This window comes from Anopheles coluzzii, chromosome X (assembly GCF_943734685.1).
Source record: "Anopheles coluzzii chromosome X, AcolN3, whole genome shotgun sequence".
NCBI lineage: Eukaryota > Metazoa > Arthropoda > Insecta > Diptera > Culicidae > Anopheles > Anopheles coluzzii.
In genome coordinates, this window is record NC_064669.1 from 9,067,443 (window position 1) to 9,085,389 (window position 17,947).

At 50.7% G+C, this 17,947-nt stretch overlaps 1 protein-coding gene across 2 annotated transcripts in view; it reads left to right on the top strand.

The window, feature by feature from the left end:
• LOC120948850 (protein scalloped) overlaps positions 1–17,791 on the top strand; it is a 99,544-nt gene extending 81,753 nt beyond the window's left edge. Inside the window, exons 2-7 of one of the 2 annotated variants that reach the window (XM_049610630.1) lie at positions 14,500–14,630; positions 15,133–15,333; positions 16,752–16,955; positions 17,038–17,261; positions 17,347–17,581; positions 17,676–17,791. In XM_049610630.1, coding sequence (XP_049466587.1) covers positions 14,500–14,630; positions 15,133–15,333; positions 16,752–16,955; positions 17,038–17,261; positions 17,347–17,581; positions 17,676–17,789 — 1,109 coding nt within the window. In that variant the 3' untranslated portion in view covers positions 17,790–17,791. The remainder of the gene's footprint in view (positions 1–14,499; positions 14,631–15,132; positions 15,334–16,751; positions 16,956–17,037; positions 17,262–17,346; positions 17,582–17,675) is intronic. The other variant, XM_049610632.1, reaches the window with a different exon arrangement.
• The last annotated feature ends 156 nt before the right edge of the window (positions 17,792–17,947 follow it).

A 17,947-nucleotide genomic window follows, 5' to 3' on the forward strand; every position in this document is an offset into this window, starting at 1 on the left:
TGGGCATCATCGCAAACTTCCTCAATCGGTGGGTGGTGTTTTTATTGTTGCTGTTCGCTGTGGCGCGTCATTTACACGGTCAATTGAGTGCGGACGCGACACAGAATGACATCATTGGCCGCCTCTGCTGGAGCAAGTGCGATACAGAGGGACCAATTACATCTTGATTTCCATACCTCCACCATCTTCCCAGCAGATTGCCTTGGAGCATGCAAAAACCTCCAATAGAACACTGGCAAGAAAAACAAACACGCCCAGATAGACGCCGGTGGACCTGCAACCCGAGCACTCCCCGTCACTTACGCGGAGCTAATTATTAGTGTACGTTTCGACTAGTGGTGTGCTCTTTGGAGCGCACCCACGACTCCGGTCCAACTGCAGCTATTGTTAGTCCGATTCCAACTCCAGCAAAATCGGAATTACCAGTTTCGGCCGTAGGCGGAGTAATGCGGAGTTGGAGTAGTCTGGACGACTCTAACTCTGAAGATATCCGGACGACTCCGAATAACTGAGGATGACTGTAACTCTGGACAGCTCCGGAAGACTCTGCATGACTCCGGACGACCCTCACTCTGGAATTCTCCGGAAGACTCGGGAAGACTCCTGATGACTCCGAATGACTCTAACTCTGGACAACTTCAAACGACTTCGCATGACTCCGGATGACTCTAATTTTTGGCAACTCCTGATGACTCCGGCTTCGGACAACTCCGGATGACACCGGACAAATCCTGATGTCTCCGGATGACTCTAATTCTGGACAACTTCGAACGACTTCGCATGACTCCGGAAGACTCTAGCTTTGGACAACTCCGAATGACTTCGACACTGGACGACTCCGGATGACTCTATTTTTTGACAACTCGGGATGACTCCGGCTTCGGACAACTCCGGATGACACCGGACGAATCCTGATGACTCCGGATGACTCTAATTCTGGACAACTTCGAACGACTTCGCATGACTCCGGAAGACTCTAGCTTTGGACAACTCCGAATGACTTCGACACTGGACGACTCTGGATGACTCTAATTTTTGGCAACTCCTGATGACTTCGGGCTTCGGACAACTCCGGGTGACACCGGACAAATCCTGATGACTCCGGATGACTCTAACTCTGGACAACTTCGGACAACTCTGGACGACTCCGGATGACTCCGACTTCTGGCGATTCCGGACGGCTACAGAGTTCATTCCAACACGACCCCGGATAATGCTGGGTGGACCTACCATCCAGAGTCCAAGGTTCCGAAATTTTCAGACTCACACCGCAAACGACTCTGGAATTTTGCCTACCCATCACTAGTATCCACCCGGCGAGGCTGCGATACACAGCTTTCCCCAGCGAGTCAGCGAGAGGCTCTTTTGTCACTCGCACCTCCCACCAGTGGCGCTAGGCGGTTTGGTGTTCTGTTGCGAAGCCAGCAGCAGCAGGATGGCCACTCGTTGCCATGACATTTAATTGGCAAGCCGTTGCAAACACCCGGCTGCGAGAGTTTCGCTTGACCGTGTGGCCGGCGATCCTTTTTGCAGGTGGATGCGCACGTGATATATATATATATACATCAGTCCTCCGCTTCAGCTTCGTGTGACAACTGATTACTGCCATCCACCGCGCTGACGCTTGCCTGTGTGCAAGCTGACACTCTCTCAAGTGGGCCGCTCGCTCTCGCTTGTCCGCTTTTACCTTTGCTACTTGGTTGTTGGTTTGTTTCGTTTTTTTTTTCCTTCCATCCACCGCAGCATCAGCGTTGCAATTGCCGCACTCTGCCCTTACGGTATCGGTTGCGCGTGCTATCCTTGTGTCTTGAAAAAAGAAACAAATACACACGCACACACACACACAAAGTTCAAGTTCAAGACTATCAGGCACGGATGCGGACACCGAACGTGCACACGGATGGTGACAAATTTGGGAAAACGATAGGCAAATATATGATTGGGGGGATAAAGAGCTCGCGCGTGCACGGAGCGCTAATTGTTTGACTGGATACACACACACACGCACTCACGATTAAGTTGGCAGAGAAACCTTCAGTTTCGAGTGGTTTCCACTTTCTTTCAATAAAAAACGGCAGCTTTTTATATAAAACAAAAACTTGATGTAAATATGCTCGTTAAAAGAGGCTTTGGGTCTAGGCTCGACGAGAGATTTGAACTCTTAATGCGTCAGTTGAGATGCACACGATTTACCTGCACGGCTAACTCTTAGCAGCTTGCATCACGTGCTCAATATCCACTTTTATTTCTGCAAGCAGAGTGTCGTGCTGTAGAAGCAATTGGACCATATTTTCAAAATAGAAAGGCAAGAAACTTGAACCTGAACACTTCTTCGCTACTTGGAAAGTAACTCATTTTACACATTACACCCGTGCCCCACAAAACAATAATTGTGTGCATTGATTCGTTTCGTCGTGCGTCTAATCCTTGCCTATTTTAGCGTGCCAAAGCGCCACAATCAGCAGTTCAAACGTACACACACACATACAAGCCGAAGTAAGTGCTGTTCCGGTCAATTATTTAAAAAAAAAACCCCAACTCAGCCACTTCACTCACAGCCCGTGTGGAGGGGCACTGTTCTGCAAACGAGCGCATTTTGCGCCCCTCCCCCCCCCCCCCCCCCCCCCCCCCCCTTGGTTGACAACGACACGGCCCTTTGGTTCGGGTGTGTTTGGTTGTGCGTGTGTGTGTGTTTACACGTTCGCGACGTTGCATAATGTTGGCCGTTCAGCTGGTGCACAACAACAACAACAACAAAAACCAGAATGCACTCCGTGTCCCTCCGTCTAGAAAGGCGCTAACTATAACTCGATTCGTCGGGGGAGGGGTTGGGGTGTGGAGGGAAGGTGTTCAGACGCGGGTAGATGGTGCGGGGCAGACCCCGTTATGCGCGCGCCATTCTAGCATGTTCCAGCCCGCAGCTGGAACAGGTCAAACTGGTCGACTGCTGCTCCGTTCCACTCTCTGTGTTCCACTTATACACACACACACACACACACACACACACACACACACACACACACACACACACACACACACACAGATCTGGTCGATTCCCTCCCAACTTCTAGTGTTGCTAAGCGACATATGTGCATTAGTTTGCGTATGTGTGTGTCTGTAGAAGACATTTCGATCAGTTTGTCTTGGACCAGCTGGGCCGAGAGCGCACTTGAAGCATGGTCAGAAGCATTATTTTTTTATACTATTTTTTTTTTTTCGTTGTTAATTTTCCTTTGTTGGTTATGAAACACAACTTTCAGTCGCATCAAAAGCAGCGCTCTGGTGCAATGTTCTACCTAGAGCTTGGCGACGCAGTAGGCTAGAGCATTGCTGCGGTGCTTGGTGCCGTGACCAGGATGAAACGGAGAAACGTCAATCCCAACCACCGGATGTGCGGGACGACAGCACATTGTGTGCAGTGTGCGAGCACCACTCCAAATAGTAATCATTTTATTGCAATAATATTGCCTCGCCTAAACACCGTCATCATCATCAACCGTTCCTCGTTGACATCATCGTCTGACAATCATCAAGCGCCCATCAGCACACCATTATCAGCGGTCTGACCACTATCGGGCGTTACGATTGTGTGTGTGTGTGTGTGTGTGTGTGTGTGTGTGTGTGTGTGTGTGTGTGTGGGTCTCTATCTGTCGCTCTGCTTGCTATTGCACCCTTCAGGAGCACTTTACTGCTCGTGACTTTTGCCCACTCAGCAAACACAGCTGGGAGTAGGAAGGGGCTGGGGCCTGGAAAGGCGGGGAACCCTTAACGAAAACCCAAAACCACTTCTTGTCTCTCGCACAAGGTTGCTTGGAGCAACAGGAACAGGGTGCTAGAGACGGTCGCCGAGGGGTGGTTGGAAAGCGGAAGGGTAGAATGGGGGGGGGGGGAGTTCGCAATTTGTCGGCAAATTAAATTTCTTACTACAAGTTTCACCGCTGTGCCGCCACTTCTCGGTTTGGGCCCGTTTTGTGCTGCGTTCTCTTTTCCCCATCTCTGTACCTCTCTCTCTCTCTCTCTCTCTTTCTCTCTCTCTCTCTCGGACTCGGGCCATTCTCGCTTGCTCGATTTTATACTCCCATTGAAGATGAACAGCAATTGTCCTGCCGAAGATGTCGGGGTGGGTGGGAAAGTCCAACAATCATTGCCCAGCTGCTGTGTTGCTGTGAATCCGTCGATGGCTGTGTGTGTGTGTGTGGTTGAAGTAGAAAACTTTCCTTGTACGCAAGTCTTGCAGCAAGGCTTTAAAGGGCATGGCAGGTGCAGATGGGGGGGGGGGGGGGGGGAGGGGGGAGGGAAGTTTATGGGGATTCAAATTAATTTCCTCGTCGGCCATGATGCTGCTTAAAGGCAGCCGCTAGCCTTGGCTGTGTTTGTGTGCCTGTGTGCGTGTGTGTGCACACAATCCATATCCTGCTTCTTGCCGTGTCACTGCCGGAAAGGGATAATATACACCCCGTACCTCCTGCCACCACCACCACCCCCCCTTCTTTTGCCGCGTGGTCGTTACTTCTCGCCGCCGGACCATCTCACGCCGGGCGCTTGACGATAAGATCAAAGCAGCACAATGAACGATCCGAGCCTTTGCTCGGGGGATGGTTGGCGAGGAAAGGGCTCCTTCTTCCACTCAATCCCTCTTCCCCTCTCCCCGCGCCCACCATTTCTGCGATGACAAGCGGGATAAACTTTCTTCGCCCAAACCAACGCCACCAAGTTCTCAATTCAAATGAAAGTGGGCGCCCACTACCCGGTCCCTACACTCCGGGTGAAAAACTCCGGCAAAATCTTGCCCAACACACAGCGCACAGCAACAATAGGGCTTTGGCAAAAAGCGAAGACGTCCAGCGGTCCAACGCAAGAAGCGATTCCTCCTCCCCTTCGCCACGTGCGGGCAAAGCTCTCTCGCCCGCTTCCGAGGAAAACCCCGAGTGAGACGTTTGATCTTGAGTTGAGCAGCAGAGAACCCGGGGGGGACTGGGGGACAATAGTGAAGGATATGGTGCTTTATGTGTATCGGTTTGACCGGTTTGGTGTTTTGCACGAGTTTGCACGGAAAAGTACGGGGGGGGGGGGGGGGGGGGGGGGGTTGACAAAAGGAGTGCCCTTTTATTTCCCTCTCGCTTACACTTCCTTTCGCGCTTTGCTGCTGGCTGTGTTGTTCTGCTGGCGGCAATCCATTTGCAGGCACGGTGCTTCCCCCGCAATCATAATTCAAATGTCCAATTTCCGCCATTTTCTTATTTTTATGGGAGGGGGGGGGGAGTGGCGGGAAGGGGAAGAGGAGAGGAAGTCAAGAAACTGTAGTCACTGGACTCGACCGGCGCTTCGGTCCCATTTGGCTTTGGGTTACAATTAGAAGCGCACGCGAGCCCGGTGAGTCTGCTGCGCCCGGTGCCGTGACCAGGATTTGTAGGCGAATGATGCGAAAACTCTCGCGCGCCGAAAGGTGGCACAAGGGCAATTGGCTGCGCGGGAGGAGCGCTGAAAGGATGTACTTGTGTTTGTGTGTGTATGTATATATGTGTGTGTGTGTTTCAGCAAAAAGGGCAAACATAAATCCTAAATGAACAATACACTTGGGTGTCCAAGCAGCAAAAAAAAACCCCGGAGGCTGTGTGCTGGGTCTCGATCCCGGGGCCAGGAGGATAAGATTTATTTGCCTCACAATGGCTTTCAAAAGGAGACACATACAAGCACAGAGGAAGCGACAGCGCGGTCACCAAATTCGTGTCCTTTTAGGGCGTGGGTTGTACACGATTCCGTTCCGCGACGCCGCGCGAGGGTTTTAAGCCTGACAAACCTTTAGAGCAAGCAGCAACCAGCAACTAAAAACAGCAAGACGAGTGTGTGTGTGGGCTCCGTCGATGGTGGTGGTAGTGTACTATGTGTTTTTGCTGCTGTTGTCGTTTGTAGTTCTGAACCAACCAACTGAACTGTTATCGCATTGGGGCTGCTGTTTCGGCAAACCATCCAGAAATTAATAAAGGGATTTGTACTGAGCGAAAGACAAAAAAGAATGCACACACACACACACACACAAGTGTCTGGAGTCGTAACCATTGCTGCTGGCAAGAGTTCACCAGAACGCTAGCCCAGGCTCTACCCTGTGCGAAAACTCGTCCCTCGTGCTGCCCTGGTGTTGCTTTCGAATTGCTTGCCAAAGCTCCCTTTTGCCCCAGAATCTTGCCACACTGCTACACACCGGTGGTAAAGGAGGGGGGGGGGGGGGGGAAGAGGGGCTTCCCACCGCCTGCATGGGACAACAATGGTGGATCCCCGGTGTACGCGCTACCCCAACTTCTTCTTTGGTCTTTCGCTCGGTTCGATGGAAAGTCCGGGAAAATCGCCACCGGATACCGGGTCAGGGCGCAGAAGGTGAAAAGCCAAGGAAATGGGAAATAAACTCAAACCCGCCGCCTGCTGTGCCTGAAGCGGCGTGTAGCTTTTCCACAGGGTTTCGTCGCCTGCCCACCCTTCCTTTGCCGATGGGGCCGCCGCCCACATGCTCTCAGCTCGACTTGTTGTCGTCATCGTCCTTTCATGGGTGTGTTCTACGCTCTCCTCCGTACATGTGTGTGTGTGTGTGGCTGTAGCTGGACGTGTATAGCTGCAGTGCGGTGCGTGTGTCTCCCTTGTGTATGTGTGTGTGTGAATGTATGTGCACCGTGCTGCCTGGAACCGTTCACTAATTGCACATTCTTGGCATAGTTTTCCTTTCCCTCGTTTTCCACACACACACACACACACACACACACACACAGTCCCTGGTAGTCGATGTTTTCTTCGCTTTCCCTTCCCATCGCTGCCGCGCGGCATCATCTCATTTTCCTCGGGAGCTCGGGGTTTCGCTCATGCATGCCATACCTTCCCCATCTTTCCCTCTCTCCCCCCCCTCTCTCTCTCTCACACCTCACACCACAATCTCCGCTCTCGGCGTCTGGGCAGAGGAGCGACTCCCTGAGCTCTCTGCCCCGCTTTTTGCGCAGCACAATATATGTTTATATCGTATCCTCGCAAAACCCTCCCACACACACACACACACCACCGCATGGACCACTCAAAACCCCTCAACCGAGCGGTGTCTCCTCGTGTCGTCTGCTGTGTGTAATCGTCGGTAGGGCTGCTTCCGGGGTGAAACTTGTTCCGCACACTCGTTTGGAACTCGTCACCAACGCGGTACGCTCTGGCACATAGAAACACCCATCCCGTCCAGCACACCCCGTCCACCCAAAACCAAACAAGGAAGAACAAAACCTCCCCCAGACATCTGGAGGGACCGGTGCAGTACCATCGCCCGAAGGTGTCAATCGGGAGCTTCTTGCGAGCGGCCGCTATCACCCCATTCTTTTGAGTCTGATTTATTCGCTTTGCGCTCTCTCCCACACGCGCTCTATCTAACTTTTCCGCTTTTTGCTTCATCACCCTGTTTGAGAGAAGCACAGTTTGAACCCTTCTGCCCAGCAGCATCTTGTAGCATCTGTAGCTGGAGGGCAAAGGAATCATCATATGTTCCACCCTGCACAAGATCGAACCGGAGCACTGGTAATATGGGTAGGGATGGCTGTGAACTGCGAACTGTGGACCCGGGAAATGGTGGGCGTGTTGCGATAGTAACTATCGAATTATTGCAAGCACTCACACACACACACACACACACAGCTTGCCTGTCGGCTGTGTAAGCTGCACTTAACCTTTCGCTCGGTGTCGCGTGTGAAGAAACAAGCACTTTTGGGTTGCATCGGCCCAAAAGTTGGTCCTTTGCAGTGTTTTGCCCGCTCGAATGCGAAATGATGCGAACATTTGGCTGGCTCAAAACGAGACGACATGACAAAGCCCCGAAGACGGAAGGCAATCGAATGTCGCCTGTTTGGTCCTTCGAACCGGATCGGATTACAAAACAATGGGGTTTAACAGTGCAAAACAGAAGACAGCATAGAACGCGTGTGTGATTGAAACACACTTATTTACGTAATATGATGTTGGAGATAATTTTTCCTCGCACTTTTGTTAAATCATCATGTCGAATGATATTATCAAAATTGAGGATACAAACTAAAATAGAAATTGGCCGCTTTGGAAGCTTAAATTAGAAAGCTAAAATTACAGCCCGTCAGTTGTATTTTCCATACCCATACCCCCCACAGTTGCGTTCCGCCATATTACATTTTACCAACAGATGAATTGTTAGTCATACATAATGTTGTGACACAAATGTCATCTTTGATAAAGAAACAGCTACTTGAAATCGTTAAACGCACTCTTGTATAAGATTTTTAGCAACAAATTGCATACCTTCAGGCGCGCCCAAACTTTGGTCCTTCGAACCGGATCAGCAAACAGAATGTCCCCAAGCGTCATAATGAGTAAACGCGCACAAAACACGTTGACCTAGAGCGGAGCACTTTCATCTCGCGCTAAGAACACGGTCCACGAGCAGCCCATTCGGGTCGGTTTGTGGTTTTATGGTGTCGGGCAAACGCTCCCACATGTCCACCACGCGGGAAACGTTTAGCCAGGAAGGTGCCGGTCGCGGCTTCGCAATGGAGATGCAACTAATTGCTCATAATGGTGTCATTCCGGGGCGCACTCCTTCTGCGAGGTACGCTCTACTGGCCGCTCGAAAGGCGGCGTAATGATGAGAACCTGCCCCGTGCCGTGTGTACGGTAAAACAAAACAGCAACCAACGGGCACACAAAATAATGCCAAAAAACAAAAGTCGATAGTTTTTTTTTTTGCCCGCACTAGAGACGCTCGCCGTACGGCAGGTGCCGCCTTGCCGTGAAGCTGCACTGATGGTGCATCGTACGCAATTTCGCGTAAAACGTGGCTGCACAGGATGCTGTTACTCCGCTGCTAGGGCAGTGATTGTGCACTTAATTTACGGCCATGTTCTGGCGGCTTCTCCGTTCGGCGAGAAGTGCATTATTGGGCGCGATCGTTGCGCCTGCCTGGATTGGTCGGTCATTGTATTTGCACCGGAAAGGACCCGGAACAACCTATTCGCACCTGCTGAACCTTTTAGCTCGTTCTGGGTGTTGTAGGTCCCTCTTTTTCATTTTTTTTTTTTGGTTAGCCTTGCCGATTCCGTGCGCGGGCTGTTCGCCCTGATACGGACCAATTCTAATTGGATTGGAATTGCTTCACTCCACTCTGCTGGGAACGACTGGGCGGGTTGGGCCGGTATGCCAGCCAGCCAACGATGGGAGGAATTTCGAGCGAAGGTTGAATAATCACAGCGTCCTCCGGGCACGAACGGCTAGAACGGAACGTTCAATTTCTTCCTGCACGAACGTTTGATGATCCATAACAGCGAGCGGTGTGCTGTTCAGTAGTGTATGAAAAAAAGGGTAACTAAATGACTATTAAAATGTCTCTACAAAGACCTGTATGCGTATATCTGTGTGTGTGTGTGAGAGAGAGAGAGAGAGAGAGAGAGTGAGAAAAAGACAGAAAGAGACAGAAGAAACAAGAAAATATTTTGATGAAGCATATTCCGGTCCTGCCGGTGCTCTCCCATCGGCTCGAAATGTTCATTCTTCCTCGCGAAACAACAATCAGCGAAGAATGTGCAAACGTTAGCCTACCTTTCAGGCGCACATTGCGCGCCGCGGAGGCAACGGTTATCCGACATCGCCGGAAAATAGTTAAACCGGGCTCGGTGGGTAAAAAGGTGGAGAGCATTCTCGTGCGGCATAAAAAAAGTGCTGTGCGCGCGCGCGTGTGTGTGTATGCCCATCACCAGCTTGCACGCGGAAAAGCGCGGACTGCCGTCGACGATGAGACGATCTCGCAAAATTGTTCTTTGCCTCTCGTGGCTGCCAGCAGCAGCAGCACCCAAATGCTTCGCATATTTTCGACGGCAAGGAAAAATTCCGCGCTATATTATTTATAATAAAATTTACAAACCCGCGCGCCCGACGGTTGCGTATTTTCCCGCCCGCTTCTTTTTTCTGCTTCTTCCCCTTCCCATCCTCTACGAACGCTAGGGAGGTGTTTTTTTATAGCCATGAACTGGCTGGAAGCGTTCCTTTTTTTGCTGCTTCGAGTTTATGCCCTGTCACCACAGTGTGTGTGTGTCGCAGGGGATATTCAACATCCAGGCGGCTCGTTCGGAGGGATACACATCACTCAACGGTTCGGTGACGGCCTCCTGCTCTCCACTCTCTCTCCCGGTCTTTGATATGCGTAATATACTTGTGCCCGGTGGTGCCGTGTGGCTGCCGCAGGGCTTTCCCAGATTGAGATGTCGCTGTCACCACTGCAGCAGTAGCAGCAGCAGCAACCGTCGAGACACACCGTCGATTGACGATGCAAAATAAACTGTTCAATTTTTATCTGAACCCTCCTTCCTCTGAACCTATAAGAGCCTCCCGGGTAAGGTGTGTTTGCTTGATAAAGCCGAGCGGCGGTGCTTGCTGGTGTGATGAACTCGTGCATTTTCCTTGCTGCGTCTAGCGCTAACGGCGTACGTGTTTGATCCTTGGAATGGCTGCTCGAATCCTCCTGCACGTCACAGCATCAAAGGGCTTGATCGATGATATCGCGAATGTTTTCCTTCCTGCCCGTACGATTTGCCCGTTTTGCACCGGAGGAAGGGGGGGGGCTTAGTGTGACTTCCATTTATCGCGCGCGATGGTTCGTGGTGCATCGTTGCAAAAGCACGTTTTACAGCACGATTGAACCATCTTGCAGCTATTGCGCGCATAGCAACCGATTATGGTGGGGGAAAATGGTGGCATCATGTTTGTTTGGTTTGCTTTTTTGGTGTGCCTGGAACATGTGATGCTGCGCCGCGTCGCCCCTTTGTACCTAAAGCGCTCGTGCCTTTTTTATCATTGTTATTGTTTGTACATGGACATTGATTGTTGTCATCCTGTGTATTGATGGATAGAGCTGGCAAAAATCCCCAGTAGCCTCCAATTTGACTTTGAAAATTTGAAATTTTGAAAACTGACTCCGGAAGGTATGTTCGCTCAGAATTATCCGGAGCCGTTTGGAATTGTCTGGAGTTGGCCTGAGTCGGACGGAGTCTCTTGCAGTCAGGGTCATCCGGAGGCGTCCGGAGTCATTCGTAGTTGTCCGGAGTTCGGAGTCATCCCGAGCCGTCCGGAGTCATCCTGTGTCATTCGGAGTCCTCTGGAGTCCTCCGGAGTCGTCATGAGTCGTCCGGAGTCAACTGGAGTCTAACCGGAGGTTTGCGGAGTCATAATAAGTCATCCGGAGTCATTCGGAATTATCCGGAGGTGTCCTGAGTCGTCCGAAGTCGGCTGGAGTTGGAGTCGTCCGGAGTGGTCTGGAGTGATCCGGACGTGCTCTTAGTGATCCGGACGTATTCGGAGTCATCCGGAAGTGTCCGGAGTTATCCGAATGTGTCTGGAGTATTACGAAGATGTCCGGAGTCAGTCTTTTCATCTCCATCTCCGAAACCGCATTGACTACGCGCGACTGAAACCGCTAATCTTAGAAAGAACACTCCACAACATGAAACAAGAAAAGTAACACTCCACTAAATTAAATGCCTCACTACAAACACATATCACTGGCCGTCTTTGGACGACTTCCGATGACTCCGAATGACTCCGACTCCAGACAATTCTAGACGACTCCGGACGACTCCGGACGACTTCGGGCAGAACTAGTGGTTCCGATTTTGCTGGAATCGGAATTGAAGTCCTGGGTTCGCTCTGAAAAGCACTCCACCAATCCTGTGTGCACCATGGGTCGGTATGAGGTATTTATTATAGATTTATTTTAATATCCCCGAGGGTATGTTGGAAAGCAGCGATTGAAAATTGCATTGAGCGGAAATAATTTAATGCAAAGAAGTAGAAAAAACCACATAAAGCCTTGGCAATTAGCACCACAAACATTGCTCGTTACTGAGATAAGCGTACACAGAGCGTCTAATTTCACGCCCACTTGGTGCCGCGGTCTAGTTTGGGACCCGCGGTGCTTGCTTCAGGAAGATTACTTTTTCTTTCAACTTTTCTTGAAAATTCCCCAAAAATAACCAAAACAGTTGAAACATTCTCGATGGGTTTGGTTGTGCTCTCTGGCTCTCCCTCCCCCTGCCTGCGACGCGCTTTGTCATCTGGCTTTATTTAATACTGCTTTCCGACAAGCGTATCAAACGCATTTCGTACCGCTCCACCATCACCCACCAGCATGGACACCCTTGACTCTGTTGCACAGTTTACAGGAAGAGGAATGAAAACCCGTAAATCATTCTGCCCTATTATTTGTGTGTGTGTGTGTGTGTGTGTGTGTGTGTGTGTGTGTGTGTGTGTGTGTGTGTGTTTGTGCGTTTGTGGCAACTTGCGCGGGAAGAAGATGCCATGTTGTACGGGAAGGAACGTCGGGACGTTTTGTTGGTACGTTCGTTCGCACTCTGCTGTAAGCCGGATAGATTCTTCGCCGTGTCCAGCCGCGTGCGAAGGAAAAGGTGAAGGAAAGGACAATAATTAAAATTAGAATATGCACACACACACACACACAACGCAGAGTTTTACGCTTGCCGGAAGATGTTGTAGACTTCCTTTACCCTCCCGGACCCTGTTCGGAGATGGTTAAACCCGACGGTTCGTGCCCGCAGCACAGCAAAGCAGAATCGCTGGTGCAGTATATCCTGTCGCATTTGGGTTGTGTGTTTGTTTGCTTGTGTGTGTGTTGGTAGGTGTATGAATAAATATTACACCCGCTTTGGCTGTGCGGGGCGGTTCCAGCTACGCGTTGGCGAAGGTTTAAATCTACAAGTAATTTTCCTGCGAGTTCCTCCTAGGAATAGGGCATTTTTATTTTTACTGATCACAACGACACAGACAATGCTTGCTAGAGGCCATCTCTTTGGAGCACGAGCTCCATGTACTCCACTGTCCGATCGCTTGCCTCACTGTCTTCTCTCGCAATCTCTCTTTTGCTACCAAAATGGCAGAAATGGGCAATAAATCTTCCCGGGAGGAACCGAAAAAAGGCTTCACTTTTGCCGAACGAGCGCGTGAGTGCTCCCCCTTGGAGCAGGTCGCAACTTGGTGTCGCGAGAAGTTCTTGGTTTTCTTGCCACGGCACCAAACCATTCCTTCCTGTATTTTAACCTTCTCCTTGCTCGGGAAGCTCCACATGCTTTCCCTGTTCCCTCTACACCTCCGAAAGTCACCCTCGAAACTTCGTGGCTGGAAGGTGTGCCTTTTGTGTCTGCCGTCCCCCTTAAAAAGGAATAAAACGGGCGAGGCAGGAAGGGAAATAAAATTAACGGCGGAAAAATCAAGCACCTTTCAAGCAAATAATTTCTCCGACAACAAAGCGAAAGCGACGGGCGCTGTAGCAAAAAAAGGTATATTACGACACTCCCTCCCCCCCTTGGGCCGATGGTTTCGGTGAGTGTGTCTCGGTGTGTATGTGTGTGCAGGATGAAATTACATCCTTGCTGCGTGTGCCGGTGCCAAACGGAGTAAACATTAATGATAAAAATAACAATAAAAGCCGGGCGGATGGTTGCGCTGATGCGCAAATGTTTCGCGTGCGCCCAGTATCGTTGACTCCCACTCTTCGTGAGGGGAGGGAGATGGGGGAGGATCTTTGGATGGCGAAAAGGTAAAGGGCACAATATCTCTCCGGCACAAACTGGTGGTGGCGCAACCCGGGAATCATTTTCCGGCGTGCGCGCGCTTTCCCCTTTTTCGGAGCACCACAGTGTCCAATTTCTGGCAGCCCTCGTCTCGTGCAGTCTTCCCATCGGTAACAAAGAGCAACATTGCTGGGCTGGGATGGGTGGGGGGGGGGGGGGGGGGGGTACGCCTGAGGATGACGACTGAGGAAGGGAAGAAAAACAGCCCCGAGAAACTGCTCCCCGGGGGAAGGGAGGAGCAAGCGGAGCAAATGTTGGGCAGGAGAAAGGAATTTCGCTGCGAATGGGTACCAGAAATTAATTAGTAGTCGCACTGCTACTACTGCTGCTGCTGCTGCTGCCAAACGACCACCAGCGACGAAAGGCGAAAGGAACGAGGCGACGACTTCTCCCCTCCTCCGTATCTCAACTCCCATTATCAGTCCACGGCCAAGAAGCAGCGCTCGGTGTGGGTTAAGAACGAAACAAAAAAAACTGTGGAAGGAGGACATCTAATGTCAGCAGCGAAGTCATTCATTCGCAAGCGGGCGAAGGGACAAATGGAATTCGGTGGAAGTTTTGAAGGATGCGGACGCGTCCAATAACGATGAAGAATGTCTTTCGTGCTTGTGGCGCGTCAGCTGAACAGGCGGCGCAGCATCTCGGGTTTTTGGGATGGGAAGAATGCTTCTTGAAGGTAGCGCACGAAAGATGCCTTGTTTCGTTCAATGATGAATGTGGGCCGGACAAAGTCTTCATGGGCTGGGGAAAGCAGCTGCCAAATGAAGGCACAAGAGCGCCTAGCCAGGCATCTCATTTCCCATACGAATGCCTTACCAAGGACCACACTCTCTAATGATGCATATCCAATATTCTTCTCACTCTCTCCCAACAGGTCGCAATGAACTGATCGCTCGCTATATCAAACTACGCACCGGCAAGACGAGAACCCGGAAGCAGGTCAGCTCGCACATACAAGTATTAGCCAGACGGAAGCTGCGCGAGTTCCAGGCCAAGATGAAAGTGGTAAGTAGCGGTGGTCCTGCTCAACGGAGAGGCCGTATGCGTATCCTCCCCTTGATTCTGTCAATTTACGAATTCAGCTGTTGGAGAAGGGGTGTGGAAGCGTGCAGAGTGAAAGAGAGGCTGGAAATGGTGGAAATTCACACACGCACGCGATCTCGTGCACAAGTGCAGCCACTAAGCCTCCACCGGACTCCAAGTTGGAAGACATAAATGCCTAAAATTTCCTGAACTTGTCTGAAGTTTCTTGAATTTCCTTCCAAATTTGCTCTACTCTTGTATCATCTCGTGTGTTATCTTCTTCCTCATCTATTTCTTTTCATTTTTCTTTCTATTCCCTCTCTACGTGTGTACGTGTCTGTTTGTGTGTGCGTGTGTGCGTGTGTGAATGCGTGGGTGTGCTGGTGTTTTGTTATTTCTTTCTTCTTTTTTTCTCTCTTTCTCTCCCCCACACTCCACCCTGCTGCACTTATCAAATCCCATTGTCCATCGTATCCATCCTTAGAATCACCCGCTGATGGGTGTGAAGGAGAAAGTCTTCCCGACCAACATGACCGGCATGAGCAGTGCCCAGATCGTGACGATGGCTGCAGCGAAAGGTCGCCTTCCCTTAGCCAATCCTTCTTACCACCACCACCACCACCACCACCACCAACAACAACAACACCATCTTCCGTACCACCATCACCATCCTAGTGCTGCTGGTGTAAGCGTACCTTTTCTCTCTTTCGCTTGTTTTTTTTTGGATGCCCTACCTTTCATGGCAAACGTGGTTTGTCCAGGCGCTTGTTTGTCCTGCTTCTGTTCTGGCTTTTCTGTGCAGTGGAATTGCTTAGAGTTTGCTGCCGATGCTGCCTCTTGCCGGCACTAACCCTATGTGTGTGTGTATGTGTGTGTGTGTGTGGTTGGTTGTGCTGCTGTACTAATGAGATCTCCGCTACTCTGACAGCTTAGTGCATATGGCAATGCAAGAAGATGCTGATGTCCTAATGCCTAATTCTTCCACAGAACCTTTAAGAGGTCTCGCTGAGTGAAACTGAGGCATGAAATCTTTGTGTCTGAGCTTGAGAGTCGTGACTTTTAGTACGTTATATTTAGGATCTTTAGGAGCTTGATAGATCTAGAGTCGCTAGCAACTTTAACTATAATCCTAAACTCACTTCAAATGAATTGGAATCATTTTACCACGATCTCTACATATAACGCAGCGTGTGTGAAGCTGAGGCATGAAATCTGTGTGTCGTTACTTCCAGTACATTACGTTTAGGATCTTTAGGAGCTCGACAGATCTAGCGTTGCTAGCAGGAGGAATCTAAATCTTAAACTCACTCCAACTCATGCTACTAGGGTGTAGAAGAAGCTGAAGCATGAGATCTTTGTGTCTGAGCTTGATAATCGTAGCTTCCTGTTTGTTTTGTTTAGGATCTTCAAGTTTAGGCGCTAGCAACTGGAATCTAAATCCTAAACACACTCCACATGAATTGGAATCATTGTACTACGCTGTAGATTCTGAAGCATGAGATCTTTGTGTCTGAGCTTGAGAATCGTTACTTGCAGTTATGTTTAGGATCTTAAGGATTTCTAGAGCTCTAGCGTCGCTAGCAGTAGGAATCTAAATCCTAAACACACTCCACATGAATTGGAATCATTCTACTAGGATGTAGATTCTGAAGCATGAGATCTTTGTGTCTGAGCTTGAGAATCGTTACTTGCAGTTATGTTTAGGATCTTAAGGATTTCTAGAGCTCTAGCGTCGCTAGCAGTAGGAATCTAAATCCTAAACACACTCCACATGAATTGGAATCATTCTACTAGGATGTAGATGCTGAAGCATGAGATCTTTGTGCCTGAGTTTGAGAGACAGTACGTTATGTTAGGGATTATTAGGAGCTCGATAGATCTAGCGTCGCTAGCAGCTGGAATCTAAATCCTTAAAGAACTCACTCCCCCACACGACGCACGTTTGTCCTGTGGGAACGCTTCCAACGCTTCGAATCCGCTCCGAGAGCTGCACAACCCCTTGTATTCTGCCCGACCGTCGTCTAGTTGTTTTTTTTTTAATTGCTACGTCAATGTCACTCATCCTGTACCGTTTCTTTCTTTTCTGTTCTGCCCCCCGCGTAGCAATTCTGGCAGCCGGGCCTGCAGCCGAGCACCTCCCAGGACGTGAAACCGTTCGCCCAGCCCGGCTACCCGATGAAGACGGCGACCGCCGTCTCGGAAGGCGCCCTGCAGCCCGCCCACCCGTGGGAGGGACGCGCGATCGCGACGCACAAGTTCCGGCTGGTCGAGTACAGCGCCTATCTGGAGCTGCGTGCCGAAGAAACGGTAAGTTAGCCAGTGGCAGGGGCACCGCTGATCGATCCGATGTTGTTACCGGAGTTTTCTCCATCCCATCCCTCGTTCCCAGTATCACAAGCACCTGTTCGTGCACATAGCGGACACGCCCGCCAACCCGCTGCTGGAGTCGGTGGAGGTGAAGGAGATCTACGACAAGTTCCCGCAAAAGTCCGGCGGCCTCAAGGAGCTGTACGAGAAGGGTCCGAGCAATGCGTTCTTCCTGGTGAAGTTCTGGGCGGACCTGAACACGAACATCGCGAACGATGCGGGCGCGTTCTACGGCGTCAGCAGTCAGTAAGTATCAGCAAGGCGTACTGGCGTTTGCCACGATAGCATCTTCTCACCACACTATTGTCCTGCGCGCACCCATTCTTTGCAGCTACGAGAGCAACGACAACATGGTGATCACCTGCTCGACCAAGGTGTGCTCGTTCGGCAAGCAGGTGGTGGAGAAGGTGGAAACGGAATACTCCCGCATCGAGAACGGTCGCTACGTGTACCGGATCAGCCGGTCGCCGATGTGCGACTACATGATCAACTTCATCAACAAGCTGAAGCACCTTCCCGAGAAGTACATGATGAACAGCGTGCTGGAGAACTTCACCATCCTGCAGGTGCGTAGATCCTACTAGATGCTGCTAGAAGCAACGGGAGTGTTGTTGGAATTGAGTTTGAGCCGGTGTTTTGTGGTTTTGTTTTTGTTTGCAGGTTATATCCAACAAAGACACGGACGAGACGCTCCTGTGCGTGGCGTTCGTGTTCGAGGTGTCGACCTCCGAGCACGGTGCACAGCACCATATCTACCGCCTGGTGAAGGAATAGCAGCAGCCACAGCAGCAGCAGCACTACCACCAGCAGCAAGATATCCATCACCGAGTGCACCATAGACTACTAGACCACACCAGCGACAGCATTCTCCTGAGCAATCCGAACCTTCTTGCCGCCGGCGACTACCCCAGCCACAATAACAGCAGCAGCGA